We start from the raw sequence: 18,909 nt of genomic DNA on the forward strand, positions 1-18,909 counted from the left end.
CCCTTATTATGATAAAAGGAAGGAATCCTAAAAAATCCAGAAATATTTTCTGGAAATGGAGGTAGAATTTATTAATTTTGAAGAAAATACTTCCATGGCCTAGTATAGCTGTCCTCCTTAAGTTACAAAACTATATACACGTGATTGACTTAAGAAAAAAGAAAAGGAAGAAGGAATTTTTATCTGTAATTAAGATTAAATTTCCAAAGCCAAACCTTGATTGCCAGAAGAGTGAGAAAGACAATATTAAACTTCTCCTGCAGCACCCAAGATCATTTAGATAAGATTATCACAGCAGAGGTGGTTAATCAGGTATTAATAAATTCCACTTGCAGGCTGCTATAGGGGAGAGACAAGGGATGAAAGGAGGGGGACAGCATCTCCTTTTTATGAAAGCTTGTGTCAGTAAACTATATAAAGTAAACATAGCCATAATAAATAGAAAATACACAGTAATAACCTTGTGACACGTATAAACAAGACGGCTTATATAAAAGTGCTCAGATGTTCCAATAAAAATAAATTTAATTTTACAATATATACATATAAAATTCTTTCTGAAGAAAACATTTTAAAATTCTTTAAGGCACCTAGAGGGAAAGAAAAAAAATAGAGAAGACAATCAGACAATATGCATTAAGATTTGGAACTTACCAAACAACTGTGACAATAAAATAATTCAGTCTTATCTTTTAAAGCATTTTAGAGGGAACCAGAGTGTCTTCCCTTCTCCCCTAAGTCCTTCAGACTAATGTATTCACTCATGAACTGTCAGTAGGTTTAAAAAACAAGAAAAAGTACAAAAACTAAGCTGTTTCTTCACTCCATTACATCCCTAGTATATATTTCAAAAAATTATCTCAAGCATATCACTTAACAGACCATCAAATGTAAAAATAAAGGGGTTTTTTTTTTTCAGTGAATTACTGAAGACTAGATGACATTTTGTTCCATGAAGAGATCAAGACTATAGAAATGTTGCAGACCTTACACAGTTATCCTGCTTATAGTTTTTCTACATTTACAAGTCACAGGTGGTTTCCCTGCAGCAATTCCACATGCATAAGGAACTCATACACTGTATCCTTATTTAGCTTGATTTATTAAAAGAACTTACTGTAAGTATTAAGCTATCTCCATGTCATCTTCATTTCCATCATCAGGAGGGCTAATCATGGGTTCTGTTATTTCATATGTTTCTACGATCTCCTGGTGAGAGATGACAAGAGTATTTAAGTTACAAGAGCTCAATTATTGTAGTTTAATTGCAGTTACCACCAGGTAAGGAATAAAGTTTCTCATATTAAAGCACTATTTCAAATCACCAAGTTTCTTCTGCACATTCTGAGTGAGGGATAAAGGAGAAGAGCTGTGTGTGGTAATAACTAATTTTTGTCTAAGATTTATTAGAAACAGCAAGCAGTGAGGAAATTCTACTGAGAACTTCCCCACTAGAAGCAAGTATCTTATAGAAGGGAAGAAACAGACTCCAGACTTACAGCATCCTCATATAAAAACGTAAAAGCAAGTCACTGCACAGCTTAAAAGCACTTAAACTGACCAGGCTTCAAGGATCAAAGATGAAATCTCTATCCCAACTGTCAGTTTTCTTGAAGTTAAAAGCATTTGTTAGATTCATGATTGTTCTGGAATCCATAAAATTAAATGAAATTATAATGTACACGGGAACGCTTGCCCTCATCACAGTACTTAACAGCACAGCTCTCAGATTTATTCTTACACTTAAGGAAAAAACGAATAATCAAAAGTATCAAGCTCTCTCTATTATACCTTCCATTCTTGCTGGTTCAGAGATATGACAATCTGGTTCCGCGCTCCAGCACCACGGTCGTTCTCTCTTCCCTCGCTGTCTTTTGAAGGCTCTGTTTATAGTAGAGTTATTTTTATAGTCTTTACACTTTCAAAGTCCATTTCCTTCAAGAATACAAAAGCTTCACCAAAAGCAAACCAATTATACCTGCTCCAGTAAGCCAGGCTCTATCAATAGCCTGTACCATATGCTTAAGAAATTTCTTCGGTCTTACCTCCTAAAAATTTAGAAACTTACATTTTTCAGAGTCTCAGAAGGACATAAGTATTTAATCCTTTCAGAAATCCCACCAAAGTCTTAATCCGGTTGATATCCCGTGGGAATGAAAGCCAAACACCTCATACATAGGATGGCGTTTCCTTTTCAATTTGGAACTTGCAGCCCTTCCCAGCTCACACAAAGGAGACTACTTGCCCCTCAAAATATATCTTCTAAGTGTAACATTGTTCATGTACTTATTAGCAAAAATATCTCTTAAAAGGAAAGGTAATAACCTTTTACTTCTATTAATATAATTTGTATGGATCAGCATAATGGCCTTTTCCTGTATTTTGATACATAAAAAGACTCAATCTTCCAGTTCCTCTCATTAATCTCTTTACACCTGCAGTTACATTCACTGCATATCCCCGAATCTCTACTCCTGTAGTGAAAAATACACCTCAAACTTTGTGAACATGTAAAACGGAGCTACTTCTCAATGTTATAACAAAAAAAAATGATAGTATTTTAAAGCTAGATTTTACCTATTATTGGCAGTTTATCGTCATCCAACTTTAATCTTGCAAAACCATCCTAAAAGACAGTAGGATTTAAAGTTTCAGAAATTAGAACTAATTAGGATAATGCACTGAGATTTCATATATTTAATATATTACATCATCATAAACAGGTAGATATATTGATAAATAATCTTAATTGGCATATCAAATAAGAAAAGTTATTTAAATATAGCACTTTATTCATAAAGAATGCAGCTGATATAGGGCAGCTGGTAACTGATGGATTTTTTTTAAATTGATTTATTAAAAATAATTATTATTCATTATATATACTTGAGTCAACCCTTCACAATCACATCACTATTCACTATAAGCCTGCATTTAATCAAAATATAAGTTTTACCCTTTTCCCAAATTCATTTGTTGGACAAACTACGTACAGTTCGAAGTGCAAATCTAGAAATTCAAAGAGAATACAAAACACTGCACTGACAGACTTTCCTACAACCTCAATAACTCTTCTATAACCTAAAATAATGTGAGCTAGAATCACTGTTTGAAAAGTGTATTGATAACCAATAAAACAATAGTGAAATTTTTGCTGTAATAGAAAAAGCTAATTAAAAAATTAGTTTGCCAACTCTGTTTTCTTTTTTATTCAATTACCAAAATATCATAGACTGTTCATAGAAAACAAATTAGGATTTCTGATATTTAAATGCTAATCTGTCAATATGAAAGTCATAAAACAAATCAATATTTCCCAAGAATTCCAATACCTAAAATAAGATTTCAAGAACATGTCACGCCTTACCCTTATAATGAAGGACACGTGAAAGATGTTTTCCACAGTGCGTGCAAAAGAGTTTGGATCTATCACAAGGTCAAAGAAGGAAATAGGTGTATCGGCTAGAGATGAAAAAATGGGTTTGTTAATAAAACCATCAAGTGGTATCGTATACACAGAGCTAATACACATAAACACAAACTTGAGGAAGTCACTAGTGGCTTTTCAAAGCTAACAACGTTTATGTCAATTTAGTTACAATGCTGAATTCCCACTTGCCTACAGAAAGAAACAAAGTTTCAAGAGAGTATTATCTTCTTCCCCTCTTTTGGCACATGTAAACACATAGGCAGCCACTCTTCGCTTTCTAAAAATGCCAGGCTCCAATAAGAGGGAGAGGGTAGGATTTAAACTTACTTTTCTAACAGAAACTGAGCAGTGCTCGTAAAAAAACACATAGTATATATCCTTCAACATAAAGATTTCTACTTGCTAACTCCACCTAACTTTCTTTCTATAGTTCAGTCACTCTTAACTGTAAAAGATTAAGAGTATTCATTTTCTGAAATCAATGCTTTAAAAGCTTAACTGAATCATACTTACGATCATTTTTAAAATGGGTTTGCAATAATCCCAAAATCCTCTCTACTTCTTTTTCTGTAGCTTCCTGATGAGACTCTTCCATTTTTTTTAACTGGAAAAAGAAACATATTTTCACCTCAAACAATCACTGTTTTAAAACAAGAATAACAAAAGGGCCTTTTACAACCACGTAAAATATATTTTTCTCTCTATGCCACACATGCACAGTTACAGACACACACAAGCATGAGACAACTAACAAAGTGCTTTAGCAATTAATTCCCATATTACAATATCAAATTGAAAGGTCTGTTTACTGAAGAAGTTTATTTATAAGCGTAAAAGGGCAGTTAATTAAGACCATGTAATCATAGAACGGTTCGGGTTGGAAGGGAGCAGGGCCATGAGCAGGGCCATCTTCACCAGCTCAGGTTGCTCAGAGCCCCGTCCAGCCTGGCCTGGGATGTCTCCAGGGATGGTTCATCCACAGCTGCTCTGAGCAGCCTGTTCCAGGGCCTCACCACCCTCATGGGGAAGAATTTCTTCCTTATATCTAAGGTAAATCTCCTCTCTTCCAGTTTAAAGTCATTACCCCTTGTCCTATCAATACACGCCCTTGTAAAAAGGCCCTCTCCAGCTTTTTTGTAGGCCCCCTTTAGGGCCTGGAAGGCTGCTGTAAGGTCTCCCAAGAGCCTTCTCCAGGCTGAAAAACCCCAACTCTCAGCCTGTCTTCAGAGGAGAAGGCTCCAGCCATCTGATCATCTTCACAGCCTCCTCTGGACTTGCTCCAACAGGTCCATGTCCTTCTGATGCTGGGGACTCCAGAGCTGGACACAGCATTGCAGGTGGGGTCTCACCAGAGCAGAGTATCACCAGGAGCAGAATCACCTCCTTTGGCCAGCTGGTTATGCTTCTCTTGATGCAGCCCAGGCCACGGTTGGCTTTCTGGGCTGCAAGCACACACTGCTGGGTCATGTTGAGCTTCTCATCAACCAACACCTCCAAGTCCTTCTCCATCTCTTCCCTTCAGCCTGCTGACTGCACCACACAGCTTGGTGTCGCTGGCCAACTTGCAGAGGGTGCACTCGATCCCACCGTCCATGTCACCAACAAGGCTGTTAAACAACACCGGTCCCAGCACTGACCCCTGAAGGACACCACTTGTCACTGGTCTCCACAAGGACGTCGAGCCGTTGGCAGCAACTCTGGGAGTGACCATCCACCCAACTCCTTATCCACCATCCATCCATCCATCCATCAAATCCATGTCTCTCCAATTTAGAGACAAGGCCATCGTGCGGGGCAGAGTCAAATGCTTTGCGCTCTTGCCCTATCCACCAACGCTGTAACCCCACCGTAGAAGGCCACCAAATTTGACAAGCATGATTTGCTCTTAACGAAGCCACATTGCTTTCATACTCCCAGTCCCTGTCTTTGCCTTCTGTGACTTGGGCAGTGCACCTAGAGCTCTTGCCAGTGAAGATCTTTAACTATTTTTCAGGAAAGGAACCCAAGTTTACACGTAAACTTCATGCCGTGACATTTCTTGACATGGTCAAAGGACACACTTATTGTGATTTTACAGATTTGTTCATGATCTCTAAAGCAGGGTACCCGAAATCGTTCTTCAAGTACTGTAACCAGCAGAGTAGCAAATTCACTTTTCAAGTACAGTCTTCGGTAAGCTGTTTGCTGTTCCCACGAACCACCACTTTCCCTTTGACCACCTCACAATAAAGCAAGTTACAGAAACTTTCACACAGCACCATGTGTCTAACACAGGTTAACAACCATGCTGATCATCAGCGTTAACCTGAGCAACCCACAAAGACCCATCACTCGCTTCTGGAAGCAACTCTCTCAAACTCTCCAGCTCCTCTTCTTCCCACTCCAAACCCTATCTGAATCATTTCTATCACTATTTGGATTATTATGAAGTATTTAAAAAGACACGCTCAACGTTTCGCCTCTATGTACTGGCGTTATCAGCCAGAGGTTCCCCATAACAATGTGGTTTACTTTTCCAAAGTTTCAAATATAAGCCTCGCAGTATTCTCAGACTTTTGCCTTTCTGCCAGAGTAGAACAGAAAGAAGAGGGAAACAGTAAACACAGAAAATAGTGTATAAGTGAGCTAATTAGCTTGCTGCTGTTAACCACGCTTCTGTGCAAATGCCACACACTGTTAGACATTTTTTAAATAAAATTTGAAAACACACTAACTTAAATAAGTGGGGTTTTTTTGTTTCTTTTCAAAACAATCAACAGAGCAAATAAGCCAATTTGAACTTGAAAAATCAGACTGTAAAACCTATTTCTAAACTTGAAATCAGTCTGGGCATCGTATTTCCTTCCATTCAGTGAAATACTGCAGTCCACACAAAACAAATCAAGAAGCCTACTAACCAACTCTCAGTCCTTTAGTACTACACAAGTCATAACCACAAAACCCAAACCACCATGAACAGAAAGATTTAAAAGCCACTTGTAATAACTATGCCATTACAAATCATTAAAAAAGGTAACACTTCACAAACCTGGGCAGGCATTGCCCGTTTTTCTTGTCCTCCTGGAGCCTTTTTCTGCCTTTCGATCCGTTGCCTTGGTACAGGAGGTTCAGACTTGAAAGATCCCAACCTAACCAAAAGAAAAAGAACATATATATGGAAATATGTTTCATATTATATGCTAAAAAAACCCTTAGATACAGAGCAGTTGATCTCCTGATAGAAGTGCAAAGTAATGACTCATATCCAAAAATAAAACATTCAGAGATTTTGGTAAACAACCATCCCCAAAAGTCGCTCCCAATTTATGTTGGCAGCCTCATACCAGATTGTCAACAGGATGTATAGAATTTGATGCAAATATTCCAAATCTTTTTGTTTAAACTGAAAACTTTAAATCTACTTTTCTTAAAACTACTTAGGAAATGAAACAGAGTATATGGTTTATACTCTCCTATATCTCCATTTCTATTTGTTACATTTCTCTGCCTGAAGACTCTCTCCATACGATATTTATTTCTTTTTCATCTATCGTTTAGTTTCTGTAAGGTCAGGTTTGCAGTAAGCTTTTTTTTTAAATAAAATAAAATACAATAAATTTGAAAAGATAGTCAATTAATAGAACATTCAGTACACTAAGAGATCCAAAGTTTCTCATTAAACAACATGAGCGTAATATACCTGTTAGATTTAGGCACTTTCTGGAAGTGCTTACCTCTCTCCATTGACTATATAAGGAACTTAGGTTCCTAACTTTGGTTGCCTTGAAACTCCATCAAGTTAGATGCCTAAAGGAGAGAGTGTGAATTGAGACTCAATTCAAGTTAGTTCAGCAGGCACTCAAAAATTCTGCAGTACATATTTTTCCCTATCTTGAGTGAGTTGCAACTGCTCAATTTCAGAAGTCACAGACTGACCGTGAAAAAAACCCCACAACTCAAGCCTCACATAAGAATAGATGGAGTAGTTCTTTTCCCAAGCTGAGTACTACGCTTTATTATTTAAAATTAACATTTTGCTAATATTCACACATCTTCCGTCAAAAGAAGCCCATCGTTACTTAAGATGTCAAAATGCAACTAATGAGAAAAAAAAGAAGTCTTTCTCACAATCAGTTTTGTCTTAAGATTATAAACAATTATTGGAAAATAGACTTATCATAGACTTATCAGCTAGAGCTTACAGCTTGAAAGTGCAAACACAAGTTTGAAATATGTGAATTAGCTATCCAGCATCAAATATCAGGTATTGTATGATCAAGTTGTTACATTCAGCAACTTTCTTACAGTGATATTTACGTGGGAGTGGAACAAGTATAAATGCACAGACAACTCAATAGCAGTCTATCAGCTCTACTCTTGATAATATAATTTAACTAGATCCTGCTATTGCCAGCTGACTTCATGAGAGATTTAAATTTGAGCATCATCTATAAACCACACAATTAAGGGCCATTTGACAGTAGATAAAAAGGCTCCAACTAAATGGGTTGTCTACACATCAGGAGAGATGACGCTGATTCTACATCAGGCCACTTCCCAGTAATCAGGTGATTTTTTTTCTGAAGGCAGAGCCAGAAAACAAGAGTCTAAAAGACAACCCATTAACACAGACATAGGAGAACTGTTGGTCTCTTCACGATAATACAATCATCAGGTAAAAGATATAGACCCTGAGAAATTGACCTTCCACAACTGTTTAGGAAATAATAAAACAAAAGGTTCCTTTATTCATTATTCTGGCTGCAGATTGTACAGGGAGAGAAAGATGAGGGAAGAGTCAGCTTTTAAAGAAAGGAGGATTACGTCTACTGGTTTTGGTCTGAAACGGGTCAATCAAGAACACCTTGCTATCACTACTAGATCCAAGCAATATTATTTTGTAAGTTAAGACACATCAAAATCAAAGACAAAGATATTATGAAGTATTTTGTAGTCAAGGAGTTCACTGTACCATAAGAACAGATACCACACAGAAGTTCTTGTTGACAGTTTGTGACCCAAGATTAAACTCTATTCAAGCTCAGGGCATTGAAGAATCAAATAAGGCCATTAGCTTGTGCTGTAACATATACTATTTCCTTAAATAAACTTACATATAGTGAAAAGAAGGTGCTCTTCTGAAGTACTTTTCCGTTTCTTCTCCCAGCTTATGCCAGGCATTACTGGGTAAATAGCCACCTGAACTGCCCTCAGAATCGCTATCATTTTCGTCCACTTCTATGCGATTTATACCCATGAAGGTCAGCTACAAAAGAAAAAAGCTTCAATGAAAATTCACTTAAAGATCAGTAGATACATGAATGGTGAAACACTGTATTATGGTGTTTGTCTTGCTAGATTAATATTTAATATCACTGCATAAGGACCTGAAGATACTGTGAGAAGATAAAGACACTCACAGACTTGTGTTCAACAAGCAATGATTAAAAGAGCTATAGGTAAATAAAACCACCTATATTCCAATATTCTGTATTTCAATTATGCATGAATTATTACTGAAATAGCACTGTAAAGCTAAGATATCACACAGTTTCTGAACCCCCTCAAATATCAAAGAAGAACTTAATTGGTCTAACCCTGCATCCACCAATACAGACTTCCTCAGGAAAAAATTCAATAGAACAACTGAACTTGATGGGTTTTTTTAATATTGCAGAGCTCTAGACTGGACCAAAGACTCAGAATCCTTATTAGTCTACTCTAACATAAGAGAAAATTTTCAGGAGGAAAAGGAAGTCTGTTCAAAGCTATTCTGAACTGACTCTTCCACCCACAGTACAAAGGGACAAACATGTCAAGTCTAAAGCAGGCAAGTACTCCAAAGTCCCATTTCATGTCAGTTACACAGAGTGTGGAGAACTTCATTCAAAAGCATATAAAGCAGTAGACAGGATAAAGAAAATACTTAACTGCTGGGAATCCACAAAATAGTGAGTTAAAAAAAAGTGCACGAGACTACCTTAATGGCACGAACTGACTAAACTGTGACAAAGCAGCAACGCAACACCAAGGAGGGTCGTCTGCATTTTGAGTTAATATTCCTCTATGGAGGAAAATTAACTGTCCTCTAGTATTGGAAACATTCATATAGTTTTAAACAATTAACAACACTAACATAAAAGTTAATCAAATAAATTTATAAGAAGAGTTAAATTCAATCAGAACTGCACCGTACTGCCAGACAATGAGGCTTTTACTTTATGATTCTGTAACAAATAGGACAAACCTCTAGCAAAATTGTTGGCAAATTCAGCCTAGAACTTACCAAGTCCTCTGCAAATGCTAGTGAATCAAACGCTGTCATCTCAGAATGCAACTCATTGGCCTTCTCCTTCCCTAGATTTGATGCTAAGACAAGAAATTGGGCATCCAGCGCAGCCTCTCGTGCACAGGAAACTGTTACAGAAAAGATTTGGGATTAATAATATGAAATTGTCAAAAAATGCAATAATAAAATTCAGCATATATCCTGACTATAGAGCTTTGTAAATCATTTTATTGCAATGACCTCTAACACAATTCCTGACAATATCTGCATTAAAAAAAACACAGAGAGAAAACGAGAGGACAACACTGACAAAGGCAAGCATGGAAAAATAACATTCTCTTAAAGAATAAAATGCATCTTTCATTGACATGTTTTCCATCTCTCCAAGTGAAATGAAACCCTCTACACCAATGTCTTTTACATATACGACTTACGCATATTGTTCTACAGTGTCGAGATAAAGCAAGGGGTATTGCTAAGTGCAAATAAACACTAATTATATTTATTATATTATTATGTATAGATCCTTATTCAAACAATTCCTCTTCAACTGAACATATCTGTTTCAAGTTATACTTTAATAACTCTCATAAAGTACTTGGACCTCAACTTCATTCTCTGGCCCTTTTTTGTTTATAAGGCATCATCACCTCACACTTGGACAACTATCAAACACCTCTAATAAGGACCAAAGAATTGGTTTTACCTCCACTAAAAAGTTTATTGGCTTCTTCCAAAGCTTCCGTCAGTCTGTTGCTTTTTGAACTCAGCATATCCTCACGATTTTCTGGGGGAGGAAAGGACACAAATGAAATCCTAAATTACTTAAATATTGAAGCATCAAGAAACACATACTTACACCTTAATCAAAAGTGGCTGGTTCATAGCCCATCACACAAAGAAAAATACGGAATACAGTTACAGTACATTAATTGCAAGACTATGTAGACTCCAGTTTTATTAATGTTTATGGATTAACTCAGTTTGAAGAGGTAATTTTCCATTTACTTCAATGGAATAAGATTTATATGGTTCCAGTAAAATATGTAAAATATGCATATCTGCACAAAGGCAACTATCAGATACCATTGTTTTCTGCATGTTGCCATACCCAAAAGTCATTAAAGATTTTCATTAAAGAAGTAAATAGCCCCCCAAAAATGCCTGCTTGGTGATTTCTGAGGACCAGCATGTCAAACACAGTCACTTACATGTAACAGTTGGTATACGTATGATTTAACAAGGCTTTCAGATGTCCAATTCTGAACAGCTACTCACAGCACTGCTCTTAAGGATAAACCCCATCCTCAATGCACTGACACACCACTGCTGTTTTCATCCATAAACTGTGTTGTATTCTCTTGTAAAACAACCCTACGAATTTACCAAGCATGCGGAACACAACTAACACCCCAGATTGCTTAGTGAAACCAACATTGTTATGCTTTCATGAGAAAAACAGCACACTCCAAACATACATGGGGGAAGTACTGATATATTTATCTAGAGAGGTGCTAAAAATCCCACAGCACTTTCTGTAAAGCCTAAGAATAACTTCCTGGTCCAGATACTGGTACCTGCAGTTTCAAGACCAATAGCTTACCTGCATCAATGCAATCACACACATTACAAGCAAGCAAATCTCTCACAACCTTCCTAACCCTGGGCAAAATTTCAGCAGCCCAGGCAACCTGGGAGTTCCCCCAAAAATGTGAAGAGTTCCTCAAACAATAAGGCCAGGCTACCAGCCTGGCACCAAAACAACACAATCATAGAATCACTTTGGTTGGAAAAGACCTTTAAGATCATTGAGTTCAACTGTCAAGTCCACCACTAACCCTTGTCCCTAAGAACCATATCTCTGCATCTTTTAAACCTCTCCAGAGATGGTGACTCCGTCACTGCCCGGGGCAGCCTGTTCCAATGCCTGACAACCCTTGCTGGGAAAAATTTTTTTCCTATTATCCAATCTAAACCTCCCCTGGTGCAACTTGAGGCCGTTTCCTCTCCTCCTGTCGCTTGTTACCTGGGAGCAGAGACCAACCCCCTCCATGCTCCAAGCTCCTTTCAGGCAGTTCAGAGATCAGAAGGTCTCCCCTCAGCTCCTGTTCTCCAGCTGAACCCCCCAGGTCCCTCAGCCCCATCACACTTGTGCTCCAGCCCCTCACCAGCTCCGTTCCCTTCTCTCAACTCGCTCCAGCACCTCAAGGGCTTTCTTGTCGTTGCCCAAAACTGACCTCAGGAGTGGAGATTTGGCTTCCCCAGTGCCCAGTGCAGGGGGACAACCACTGCTCTGGTCCTGCTGGCCACACTATTTCTCACAACAAGCCCCAGCATCCACTCGCAGCCCCCATTTCCCCGGCACACACACACACACATCCCCGCCGGAGAATGGCGCCCGGGACCGGGCACAGGCCGCTCCCGAGGGCGCAGCCGCCCCCGGACTTACGCTGCACGTTGTAGATGAGCTCCCGGTACTGGTTCCGGATCATCCTCCTGCTGCGCTCATCGCCGACGCCCCCGGCGCTCTCCGGCTGCCCGGCCTTGTCTCCCTCCGGCTCCGGCTCCTCTCCCTCCTCCCCGGAGGCCGGCGGGCGCGGGCGGCTCGACAGCCGCTGCTGCCGGTGCTGGGGCACGGCGCCGTTGCGGGAGGTGGACGGCAGCGAGAGGCGGCCGCGCTCCGAGCCCTGCGGCGAGGAGGGGAAGGAGGAGAAGGAGGAATCGCCGCTTCCACTCGCCTCCGACATCGCTGCTCGGCGCCCCGGCCCTTCACCAGCCGCCGCGGAAGAGGCGCGGGGAGGCCGCCGCCCGGGCAGCCCGGCCCCGCGCAAGGCGCCCTTGGAGGCGCCGTTACCGGTCGCGACGGCGGCCCGAGAGGGCCAAACCCGCGGGGAGGAACGGGGCGGGGCGGGGCGGGGCGGGGCCGCCAGAGCGAGCGCTGTCGCGGTTGCTACCCCGCGAGGTCGCTGCCGGGGCGGGAGGAGAGCGGAGGCGGCGGGGGGTGCGCGGGTGCGATCGCTCCCGCCGGCGGGAGGCGGCGCGGGGGTGGCGGCCGCTCGCTGCGGTACCGGCGGCCTCGGACCGGCCCGGGGAGGCAGGAGCCGCGGCCACCAGCGCTCGCAGGCGCTGGGCTTGTCCCAAAATAACCTGTGCCTACATTTCGAATAAATCCCCGAAAATCGGCCGCTCTCGCACACCCGAGGCGTGACTGTTTACCTCTTGGATTAAGCGAGGGGTTTTTATCCGATTTAAAAAAGTTGAGCAGAAAAGCCCATGTTTGTTAATGACCGTGAAACTGATGGTAACAAATCTTTAATCTGCTTTTCATCTTCTCTCACATCTGTGGAGCATAAGAGGTGAAAATTAGAGACGAAGGGATGATACACTTGACTGAGCATTTCTAATGCATACATTTCTGTATAATATGTATAGATTAATCACTAAGCAGGGACCTGTGCTCTGGCAAATAAAGGAACATCTTCCAATTGACTTTTCTTTCGCTGTTAATGTGTGTTCATATAACAAGCTACGGAAATAATGCATTCAAGGCATAACGAACAGTAACATTGGAGATTTTCAAATTTGGGAATCATCTTTCATGTCATTGATACAGAATGAAATATACATTGTATTACAGAAAAGGCGTTAGGATGAAGTATTCTGTAGTTCTAACAGAAAATAAAGGTCATTTTATTGAGGGGGCAGATCATTAACAAAAAACGTGTTGTTACTTGCACTGATGAATCCCAGATTTTTTAAAAGAACACATAAAATAGCTGAGATTTCCATCCCCATTTCAGGTCTCATATATGCAAAACATTATTCTCATTGAAATGAGAAGACTCACATAGAGGTATCCTAAGTATTTCAAATTTATTAGCAGAGATGCACTGTGTACATATTTCACCATTAATTCTTTGGCTTCCTCTAGAGAGCAGAAGTGCACGTGAAGCTTCTGGCATTTAGGAGAGGATCTCCAACTGAATTCTGATTTTTGACATGCATACTTTGTATACACCGTGATACACAGCAGCTCATATGGGTACAGCATTTCAGCAGGTAGTAGGTGGTCTCCATTGTCACCAGATACAGAAAAATAATGTTTTTTTACAGTACTGAGATGTGAATTACCAATGGTGTCGACTGTGCATCTCTTATATCTCTAGAGCTGCCCAGTGTGCTGGTGCTAATCAAGACCAAATAAACTGTGGATCGACCACCATTCGATTTAATATCATATCTAATCATATATCCAGATCTAGAAGATTGATCTCCTGGTGTGAAGACCCCAAACCTGCCAGCAGATGTTCCTACGCATGGAAAAATACATGTTTTTAAATGAAACAGTTTAGTCACTGCCCAGGAGTGTTGCATATGATTCTGAAGCATGAACTCTTTGGATTTCTCTTGAATACACCAAAATAAATGCTATTATTCCAGACAAAGAGATAAAGGAAGAAATTAACTGTCTGAGAACATTGCTGCACGGGACCTGTAGCCTGGTAATGGCTGTTCCTGACATAAAGATAATCCCGGTAGCCTGAAATGGGCCTGGACTAATTGAAAACATCAGAAACAAAACATCTGAGGTGTCACACTTGCCACTCTGCTGCCAGCTCTGCAAGCAAACACAGTTAAGGGAATTCATTTTAATGAGTGCAGCTAACTTGAAAAATTGTTGTAGCAATGTGGAAGTGTGAGTTCATATACTTGGTTCTTGCAGAAGTTTTTATTTCCATATTTACAGATAATCCCATGGGAGGTAAAAATCTTGCACCAGATATTTTTTCAGCAGAGTGGATAAGGTTACAGCCCATCAAATCACAGTATACGGTCTGCTGGTCGAAGGTGTTTTCAAAGGAATATGAAATTACAATTATTAACAGAACTATGAAAAAAACCTGAGGTCCAATTGGATGGGATGTCAGGGAAAAAGACCCTGTCAGATCAAACCCAGGAACTCTTTCTTTTTAATGACTTTGAAGGTTTCATTAAGTGAAAGACTGAAACAAGGTTGCTACGACAACATGTGGAAGTCATGCTGATGGAGACTAAAGTGCTCAGAACCTTCCACTTTTTCCCTACAGTCACACAGCAATTTAGTTTAGGAAAATAATAATCATTTAAAAAAAAATCTTTGCAAGAAGGAACAGGAAATATATACAAACGTCAATGATGCCTCAGAGCAGAGAAGAGCCAGAGAGCTGCTGCCTTGGTGGTCCAGCCAGTACATTTCTAATGGAGGAACAAAGCAAATGCAGAACAACATCAGATTTTTGCAAAAGCCAATTAGTGCTCTGTAGAGCTGTGCCCATATTTTGCATAGCTGCGTGGCAATTTTTTGGACATGGAAATTTTAATAAGCAGATAATTCCTGAATTCCAAGAAAATTCGCAGAAATTCACTTTTCTTTATAGCGATCTCTAGAAGTTATTGCCCATCAGACATTGCCAGCACCATGCAAACTATTGACCTCAGCACTCCCGTGATGGGTTTAATCCTGTCACACAAGCGTTTCTTCATATCTTGTGCTGATGTGAATATAATTTCATTACATGTGTTTAAAGGCTGGTAACTCACAACCTATTGTGAAAGAAATAAGTTTTTCCTTGCTGGAATAATGTGTTACAAGGGAGGCTTTTCCAAAAATACCATGTAACTGAAAACATGTTTTACTTAAAAGTCAATTCTACGATTGGTGCAGGTTTCCTCTTCCAGTGACACGTGCTTTGGGGGTTTAGAGATAAGACAACTCTGTACTGAAGCGGCATGTTTTATTTTTCCTGAAAGGCTCACAGATGTAACACTGACTTCAACCACCACCAGTGGGCTGAAGGATCTGTCTCATCCATCATGAGAAGAAACAAGCTGCTTTCCCTCTTTTCTGACCCTGTGGGCAAGAGCAGACTGAACACAGGCAAAGGGACGAAGAATGGAATGAAGGCAGGAGGCTTCTTTTTCCTTCCTTCCTTCCTTCCTTCCTTCCTTCCTTCCTTCCTTCCTTCCTTCCTTCCTTCCTTCCTTCCTTCCTTCCTTCCTTCCTTCCTTCCTTCCTTCCTTCCTTCCTTCCTTCCTTCCTTCCTTCCTTCCTTCCTTCCTTCCTTCCTTCCTTCCTTCCTTCCTTCCTTCCCTCCCTCCCTTCCTCCCTCCCTTCCTTCCTTCCTTCCCTCCCTCCCTCCCTCCTTCCTTCCTTCCTTCCCTCCCTCCCTCCTTCCTTTCTTCCTTCCCTCCCTCCCTCCTTCCCTCCTTCCCTCTCTCCTTCCCTCCTTCTCTCCTTCCTTCCCTCCTTCTCTCCTTCCTTCCCTCCTTCCTTCCCTCTTTCCCTCCTTCCTTCCCTCCTTCCTTCCCTCCTTCCTTCCTTCCCTCCCTCCCTCCCTCCCTCCCTCCTGCCAGGTAATCTACCAGCATTCCCAGACTTGGAATGTTTATTCTGAACTCCAGCAAAGCATTCCTCATGAAATATGTGGAGCAGTGCTGACTTGTCGTAGTTTTCCTAAGGCAGCTATCACTTTTGGCTATGCTGTGTGCTTATAACGTCCTAAACTGATCCATTTTCCCAAACTTTGCTTACTTAGTCAGGGGAGGGAGACAACCTGATGCTTAGTATAGTCCTGGAGTGAAAAACCAGAGGATAACGTTCCAGTTACATTGGTGTATCATGGGACTTGTCTCATTGCCGTAAGCAAACAGTGTACTAACAACCCCGGGACCTGTCTCGGGTTATTCTCACCCAGCTACTGAGAATTCCTGTGAAGAACTGATGTGTCACAGCCCTGCAGCTCCCTGGGTCGAATTCCTTACACTTCATAGCTGTCCAGCATAGTGTTCTCCAACATCAGCCAATTCACATTAATAGAACACTTTCATGTGATCCAGGGGGAAAGGGGATCCACACAGCAGCTAGGAGTGAAGGAGTGCAGAAGGTTATACAAATCAGGGACAGACTGGTATATTTTCATTTTTATTCTAGAAGAAAACTGGGTAAGTGATTTCTTATTAGTTCTTTAAAATTTAAAATGTCTAGGCTCAAAATAGTTTCCTAATCATGTTTTAGACATTACAAAAGTACAAAGGTAGTGTCTTATAAGTTACAGAAACTTTTCTCCTTACCAGAAAAAAAAAAAAAAACAAACAACAAACCAAACAGTGGCTCCTTTGAGGTTCTATAGCTTCATGGTCTCTTGTATTACTTGTTTTACAATCCACATAACCTATAGAGTAGTCTACAGGATGATCTCTATTTAGTCAGTATCTTTCTAAGATCAAGAGGCTGATCATTAAATGTGCATGTCCTAAAATAGCTGGTTTAAAAACATGTTACGACATTACAGACTGTAATAGCTGTTTGCAAATGCTGGAGTTTTTAACTATGGCTCTCTTCCACCGTTGTTATTTTTTTAATAAATAGTTCTAGGGATTTGTTTCGGGAAGGATTGCTTGTTGATTTTAAGTTGCCATGTAACAATAAGAATGTGCATTTCTTATGCAGAAATTCAGAGATAAAATTAGCTGGCTAGTCACTAGAAAGATTGTGCAGGTGTTTGACGATGTTCTTAAGTGAGAAATGACTGGATGTTCTGTCCTTTCATGCATAATGACATTTGCTTCAGGCTGTAAAACATAACACTGAACATGTGTATGCAAAACAATGCCTCCGGTGACCCACACCTTTCATAGATCTTCAGGTTTCCAGCCTTTCCCACGAGGAGAACTAATCAGATTATAATATTTCACTCATTAGAGATTAACAAGAATTTGATTATGTTATTATTTTGAGCATTGATGGCATTATGTTGAAATTTGTTGTCAACACAGAAGACCATTGCCACTTCAATTTTATTTATTTTTTTTAATGAGCAGGGTGTATATTCCCACAGTGTTTTGGTATGTTTTGGAAACTGTTTTTCAAGTATTCTGCCTTTAAAAAGAGGTTTATCTCCAGGCAGAAACTAACAATCCTATAGACAGATGCAAGATGATAAGGCAGACATGCTTCTATCTGTATTAGAAAGCTGGTATTTCCTACAAAATCTGATCTTATTGAGAAAATAGAGTGCTTATTCCTTGAATTTTTTTTCTCATGATACATTTATTCAGGATCAAGCTGCTGGTTACCTAGGAGCAGACCTTTTTCCTTTTACACAGCCCAAGATTTGGGTTAGAAACCTGCTCTACAGGTAGGAGTTAAGAAAAAAATCTCCATCCCTTCATGTCAAAACTTTTAAATTATAGATTCAGAGATTAATTAAGTAGATGCAAATACATACATCCATAAATATTATTTTAAAGGGATTGTGGAAAGGAGAAAGTGTGAAAGGCTGGTAGTTGGCCTATGGGCCATGGATGGAAGATTTAATCTTCATTGACTTTTCAGTACCCTGACTTTTCAGTACCCTTTTCGGTACCCTGCCATCTGCATCTACAGCTACAACCACCCAATTTTCCACCTTTAAAACAGAGATCTGTGGCAATTACAGGCTTGGACACCCTGGCTTAGAAAACCAGTTCAAAGCCACTCAGCCTACTGCAGAAAAGAAAGAAAATAAGTGCCCCCATTTCCAACCTTATACTTGGTACTCACAGTTATGCCTGCAGACCTTTTCCCACTTACAAAAAAAAATGATTTACATCGTAAATTGCCTACTTGTTGTTTTGCAGGGCTTGATACAAAGCAAGCGGGATAGAAATAGAAATAGAAGCAATAGTTTGGAGAGCTGCCAGAGCAGGCAGCGGAGGGGGGAACATCACAGTGTTAGAGAATGGCACTATTAGAGAAGAGAAGCGTTAAAGAATGCTTTTATGGTAGTGTTAGAGAAGGTTTGAGCTGTAATATTGGGCAGATTTTAGCCAGCGCTGTGCTGCCCTTTCAGTGAGGGAACTCAAACCAAACTTTCACGTTGACCACTGGCCTTTTTTCTGGAAATGTGGGTCTTCATTCTGAGGGAGGTGGGAGCAATTAATCAGGCTTCAGATCAACCTCTGTGTTTTCTACAACGTTTGTAGAAGCCCCTTAAGTCTGTAACAAATCTGAAAAGAGTATAATTTTACCCTGTATCTATGATCTAAGCTAAAAGCTAAGCAAATAGCTTAAATTCAGTTAATTCTACACTCACTTGCAGCAACTAATGGTTTGAAGAGTTGCACTGCTGACAGCCAGTATAATAGTAGAGCCACTCCAGATTATAGTTTTTGTTTTTCTTGACATAATCTT

At 40.1% G+C, this 18,909-nt stretch overlaps 2 protein-coding genes across 9 annotated transcripts in view; one reads left to right on the top strand and one right to left on the bottom strand.

Moving 5' to 3' along the window:
• Positions 1-503: 503 nt before the first annotated feature.
• NSMCE4A (NSE4 homolog A, SMC5-SMC6 complex component) lies at positions 504-12,593 on the bottom strand. The gene is made up of 11 exons (XM_082053015.1): positions 12,148-12,593; positions 10,405-10,485; positions 9,696-9,826; positions 8,524-8,675; positions 6,459-6,558; positions 3,944-4,034; positions 3,368-3,462; positions 2,578-2,626; positions 1,792-1,883; positions 1,118-1,209; positions 504-590 (listed from the first exon to the last, which is right to left on the bottom strand). The coding sequence occupies exons 1-10, from the start codon at positions 12,443-12,445 to the stop codon at positions 1,126-1,128; spliced, it is 1,173 nt and encodes a 390-aa protein (XP_081909141.1). The 5' UTR covers positions 12,446-12,593; the 3' UTR covers positions 504-590; positions 1,118-1,125.
• A 3,978-nt stretch (positions 12,594-16,571) lies between these two features.
• TACC2 (transforming acidic coiled-coil containing protein 2) overlaps positions 16,572-18,909 on the top strand; it is a 144,037-nt gene continuing 141,699 nt past the window's right edge. For all 8 annotated transcript variants that reach the window (XM_082053889.1, XM_082053910.1, XM_082053913.1 and 5 more), the window contains exon 1: positions 16,572-16,679. The gene's annotated coding sequence lies outside the window, so the exon portion shown is untranslated. The remainder of the gene's footprint in view (positions 16,680-18,909) is intronic.

This window comes from Streptopelia decaocto, assembly GCF_964273445.1.
Source record: "Streptopelia decaocto genome assembly, chromosome: 5".
Lineage (NCBI taxonomy): Eukaryota > Metazoa > Chordata > Aves > Columbiformes > Columbidae > Streptopelia > Streptopelia decaocto.